Source organism: Littorina saxatilis, unplaced genomic scaffold, assembly GCF_037325665.1.
Source record: "Littorina saxatilis isolate snail1 unplaced genomic scaffold, US_GU_Lsax_2.0 SUPER_17_unloc_1, whole genome shotgun sequence".
Classification (NCBI taxonomy): Eukaryota; Metazoa; Mollusca; class Gastropoda; order Littorinimorpha; family Littorinidae; genus Littorina; species Littorina saxatilis.
The window spans coordinates 166501-172500 of NW_027125704.1; the positions used below are offsets into that span (position 1 = coordinate 166501).

At 39.7% G+C, this 6000-nt stretch overlaps 1 protein-coding gene across 1 annotated transcript in view; it reads right to left on the reverse strand.

Annotated features, from left to right (window-relative positions):
- The window catches only part of LOC138954188 (unconventional myosin-Id-like), a 44021-nt gene that overhangs the window by 12972 nt on the left and 25049 nt on the right, over nucleotides 1–6000 (reverse strand). Inside the window, exons 13-18 of the mRNA XM_070326086.1 lie at nucleotides 5677–5859; nucleotides 4670–4800; nucleotides 3689–3743; nucleotides 2759–2814; nucleotides 1010–1159; nucleotides 467–584 (exon numbers count right to left, since the gene is read on the reverse strand). Coding sequence (XP_070182187.1) covers nucleotides 467–584; nucleotides 1010–1159; nucleotides 2759–2814; nucleotides 3689–3743; nucleotides 4670–4800; nucleotides 5677–5859 — 693 coding nt within the window. The remainder of the gene's footprint in view (nucleotides 1–466; nucleotides 585–1009; nucleotides 1160–2758; nucleotides 2815–3688; nucleotides 3744–4669; nucleotides 4801–5676; nucleotides 5860–6000) is intronic.

Below are 6000 nucleotides of genomic sequence, written 5' to 3' on the forward strand. Positions count from 1 at the left end.
AAAAACAAATTCATATTTTTCTGCCTGCGGGGGTGGGGGGGGGGGGGGTACTTTATTTTGTTATTTTGATTAAATTTAGTTTATTTTAAATCTATTTTATTTTATTTCTTTATTTCATTTTTTTTTCTTCTATTTAATGTGTTCATTTATTTGTGTTTACTTTATCTTATTTGACTATCTGTGGTCTGCTGTTTATGGTTTGCTGCTACACAAGTTTATATTTCTAAACTCTGACTACTAGTAATGCTTGCTGCCTCACATAGTCTTGTGTGCTTGTTCATGCTCGTACTCAATATTTCATATAATTATCAGAGAGGGCAGAAGACGTGCATTGTCTATTCTAGGACAGAAAGGTTTTGGTAGGATATCTTCTCTTGGTACTTTTTTTTAAAGCAAATCTTAAAAAATCTCACAACCCCATTAGAAATTATGCAATTACAAAACTAAACAGCGCAAATTATCTCACCGAAGTTTTGCTAAGGGTGACGCCCTTGTCAAAGAGCTCTGTCTTTTTCAGGATAGCTTTGCACGCCTCTGTCACTGACGACACTGAGAGAGATCCACTAAATGCAAGTTCTCTGAATCTGGAAAAGAGTAAACGCACGTGAAAACTCTATAGCCATGGAAACACATAGTGTGACTAACATACAGACGCAACCAAAAATGTACATATTCTCTTTTAGACAATAGCGAGCAAACGCATGACTGTGCTGAACGACGACAGACAATAATATAGAAGATAAAAGAAGACATAAAACAAGAACACACACTTATGCTTGCTTGGCCAAACACACACACACACACGCACGAACACACACACACACACGCACGAACGCACGCACACACACACACGAACGCACACACACACACATACACACACACACACACACACTCCGACTCCCGCTCAATCTCAGTCCTCTACAATAACGCATCATCATTCCCCCTTCTTATGTCCACACACCCCCACCCCCCATCCACCCCAAATTAAAACCAGAAAAAAAAGTCCCACCTTTGCACAAACTTGTGGTGCGGTATGCACGCTGCGAAGCCAAACTTTCGCTGGCGTGTAGTTTCCACCACGCAGCACTCTTTAAGCTGGTCTGTCACCACGGCCCTGTCAAACTGACCAGGGGCCATTTGGCTGTTGGGTTTCACACACCTGCGTCGTGTAAAGCAAACATGACGTTAATTGCTCTATCTCTTTCTTTAGTTCTCTCTCTCTGTCTGTCTCTGTCTGTATCTCTTTCAGTTTTGTCTCTCTCACTCTCTCCCCCTCCTCTCTCTCTCTCTCTCTCTCTCTCTCTCTCTCTCTCTCTCTCTCTCTCTCTCTCTCTCTCTCTCTCTCTTTCTATCTATCCATCTCTCTAGTTTTAGTAGTAGTTGTGGTAGTAGATTATTCCCTCCTAGGGCGAGGGCCGGATGCAAAAAAAGCATATCTAGGCCTATGCTGATTCTTGTTACCCTAAAAAAATAAAGAATTCTCTCTCTCTCTCTCTCTCTCTCTCTCTCTCTCTCTCTCTCTCTCTCTCTCTCTCTCTCTCTCTCTCTCTCTCTCTCTCTCTCTCTCTCTCTCTCTCTCTCTCTCAGCATCAGTGTTCATTATATCCACACAAAAACACTCAAAGCTTTAATAACACATTTACTCATGCATGTGTATTCAGCATTGTTTTCACTACGTTACATATATATATATACGACGCTTTATATTTGTGTATAATATGTAATGTGTAAATATTCATATGTTGTTGTTTTTCTCTACTTTTTTTCTACGTTAATATCCGTGTAAATATGTGATTAGATTAATCCCCTCTCTGGGCGAGGGCTGGTTGAAAAAAAGCTCGTTGTATTGCTTATGCCAAAACACTCGAAAAATAAAATTTGATTTGATTTGATTTGATTTGATCTCTCTCTATTTATTTCATGGTTGTTGTCGTCATTGTTGTGTTTTTGTGTTGATTCTGTTTTTTGTTTTTCCCCCATTCCCCTTGGTTTGTATATGGGGTCTGTGGCCTTAGTAAAATAAACCGTTCTGAGTTCTGAGTTCTCTCTCTCTTCCCCCCCCCCCCTCTCTCTCTCTCTCTCTCTCTATCTCTCTCTCTCTCTCTCTCTCTCTCTCTCTCTCTCTCTCTCTCTCTCTCTCTCTCTCTCTCTCTCTCTATAATGGTTAGTTATGGAACGTTTAACATTCAGTTCTACTTTAAATACAATCTGATTTTTGTGGTAGTGTCCACTGCAACTCCTTCTCAGAGTCTCTTCAATCTTACCAGACTGACGAGATCACTGATTTACACAAAAGGGCCACAGTAATGGAAGATAGTATTAGTAGGAAATTCACGTGTATGAATGTCCAGACTGTATTGTGTCGAATGTAAAGTAGTCCCAAATACAAAATTTCATTTTTTTTTCTCACATCCTTACAGTCAAAAATAAACACTCCTTTGATCTGGTCTGATCTGATCTAGTCTGTTAATCCGATCTGATCTGTTAGTCTGATCTGGTCTGATATGTTATAGACAGTTAATCTGATTTAATCAGATCTGTTATTTTAATCTGATCTGTTAATCTGATCTGTTAATCTGATCTGTTTATCTGATCTGTTAATCTGATCTGTTTATCTGATCTGTTTATCTGATCTGTCAATCTGATCTGTCAATTTGATCCGATCTGTTCAGCTGATCTTTCGACCTGATTTGATCTGATCTGTTACTATGATCTGATCTGATCTGATTTGAATTTTCTCTCTTCCTCTCCGTCCTACCTAATGTAGTGCAATTTGCTGTTGTCCAGGGTTTGAAGCAGGTAGGTGAGGTCACTCTGAAAGACATCAATGAGATCTTACATTACAATGCACAGCGCAAAATATACATATTTGCAAACCTTATTTATCCTACATACGTGAGAGAGACACTCGTGAGATAATAATCGTTCAAATCACACGTGTGTATAACATGTAAATGAGGTCATGTCAAGCAAGTCTGGCAGGGACCTGTTTTTCCACTGCTTATGATGCCAAAGTCACCGAGACAAACGCCATTATAGAAAATAAAATTGCGCTCGCTAATTACCTTCGATGAATTTTTAGAACTAACACGTCACGCCACACTTTCAGAGTGACGTTTCTTTACTTTGACGTAATAGATTGCACGAGGCTTTAGAAGAGATCGAGGTTCCAAAACAAGCGTCTTCAAGTTAGCTGCCTCGACTGCAGGACATTTTTAGTAAAATACACGTAAGTACAGTATGTAGGATAAACAGAATACTACATGGCTTGCTGTTTCGTACCATATTTACACTCGTTGCTTTTTCAAATAGTAAACAGCTCGCTTTCGCTCGCAGTTCAATATTTTAAAAAAAATCTGGTACGACACAGCAAGCCATGTAGTATTCTCTATTTTCAAGTTTTGTATGTCACAAATGTAAGTCGAAAGAAACAAACTGCAACAAATCTGAGGATGTTCAAGCTCGTTCACACTATGCAAGGAAAGGGTTACAACTTGTCTAGATTTATTTTTGAAATCAAAGAAGTAGGACAAAAAGAAGAACAAGAAGAAATCAAGAAGAAGAAAGTGATGATGGTGATGATGATAATGATGATGATGACGACGACGACGACGCCGACAACAACAACAACAACAACAACAACAACAACAACAACAACAACAACAACAACAACAACAACAACCTTTACCTGGAAAGATCTACTGGCAAAGTGCAGATCTGGTGGAGTAAGATCTGGACGCTGACTGAAACAACAATTAATAACAGCCAATTTATTAATCCTGCCACATAACTAATGAAGCTATCAGTTTTTCACTGTCTTTGTTTCATCATGACATTTGACCCAGATTGAGACAGCCATTGTTCTACAAGACCACGCTAAAATTCAACAATGTCTTTCTCAATCTTTGTTAAATGTTCTACTTAGGGTCAAAACACACACACACGCACACACACACACACACACACGCACACACACACACACACTCACACACACACACACACACACACGTACACGTACACGTACACGTACACATTCATTTTATCGATCACCTTAGTCAGAATTATTTTCATAGTTTACGATTGAAAACAGTCTCGGCCATGAGTTTTAGTCGGCCTCTGACGTCACATGGCTCGAAGACGTGAAATCCTATGCTTAATCGATCCATTATTCATCATTTTCATATTCGTCAAACTGGCAGTATTCACGAATAATACCCTTAATTTTAAGGAAACAGTTACTAATGCAAGGTACCTGACTTTGCTGACGAGGAGAAAGCAACAGTCTTTTAGCGTTGAAATTCGCGACGTTCCGAGCATATTTTCATCATATACAAGGACCATAACTACATCGCAAAATGTTGAAAGTGATAATAATTTTGGGACAATGTTCGTGAATTTTACCGACAACAGCAGGCCTAAAAGTGGCGAGTATGTTACTCGCCATGGCGAGTAGAAACATGTAAATGGCGAGTAGAAATGTTAATCTACTCGCCAAATGCGAGTAAAGACTACTAAAGTTGCTGAAACAAATGGTTGGTTTGGCGAGTAAAATTTGCTCTCTGACTAGTAAATTATGAGAAGTATTAGCCAAAGGCCAGTGCCCCATTTAGTGAACTTACAGCGCTGAACAGGGTCAAGCAGAATGAGAAGTAACTGAAAACAACAATACCTCGTATTGTCTTGAGAAACAGTCGCCAAAGCACGGACAAGCGGGTTGCCACTGTGAAGCAGCATTTGTCTGACTGTTTCTGGTAGAGCTGCCCTGTTCTTGTGGACAAAGTCACGTGATGAGTACGTCACCTGCAGACAGTTAACACGCAAAAAGAATCATACTGACGTCGTTATGGAATTTTGGCGGAACTCATTTTGGTGAGCTTTTCAGCAGAAGGCCAAAACTGATTTTTTTTCTTTTTTTATGAAATAGTGTTTATAGTTGTAACTGGTATGCAAAGAAATATAAAAGAATGATAAATGATGTATTGTTTATCGTATTTCAGATAATACTTCTCACGGAGAAGTTTTTACTTAGTCTAAAGCACACAAAAACATCAACATCGGCAAGCATCGAGTTAGGCCAAAATTTCAGGACGACGACGATATATGACCCAACAGACAATGTTCGGATATACCTCGATCTGTCGTGTATTATGGGTAGTGTGGAAGAGTTGCTTTAATTTCCACTATAAACTAGAAATGTTCCAATGTGAACACACTTTTTGTAACCAATTGTAAACACTGTGTGAGATACTATATAATTATACACGTACTTGCAAAAGTAGCACGCATCGTAAACGCTATTTATATGTTTGCTAGTAGAACAAGAAATTCCTTCGAGGTAGGAAAAACACCCCCGTTGGTCAAAGGGAAATAACCATTCTCACTGCCACCAACTGAGAAGGTTATTTCCCTTTGACCATTAATATGTCCCTCTATAAGTCTTTGTAGAATCTTAATCCACCAATAACTCCCTAACCGTGTGTTTGACTGGTCCCAATTTTTGTAAGGACCGTCTCAGGAATGTATAGAACCTGTTCACCAAGTTTGGTGACGATCGGTCCGTTCATTCTTGAGATCTATATGCGAACACAAACAAACAAACAAACAAACACATCGAGTGAAACCCATACACACCCCTATACCGGGGGTGTAATTATATAGATTAATGTGTACTCTCACCTGCCGCACACTGGAATGCTTGAGGGAGAAATGCTCTGCATTCTTGACCGATTTGTCGGCGCTGAGGTAACATCCGCTTTTCTTCAGTTTTCGATCGTTTTCCATAAATGACACCAGAGCTGTAGGGGAACCCTGAGGGTCTAGTGTGACTGTGGTAAGTTTGGTCATGATCCCATACTCAGGCTGTAACAATGAGGAGAATACTATGTGTAGGTTTGCTGCACAAAATTCCCCCGGAAGCGGCGTATGGCTGCCTAAATGGCGGGGTAAAACGGTCATACACGTAAAAATACACACGCACAAAAAACACGAGTGTACATGGGA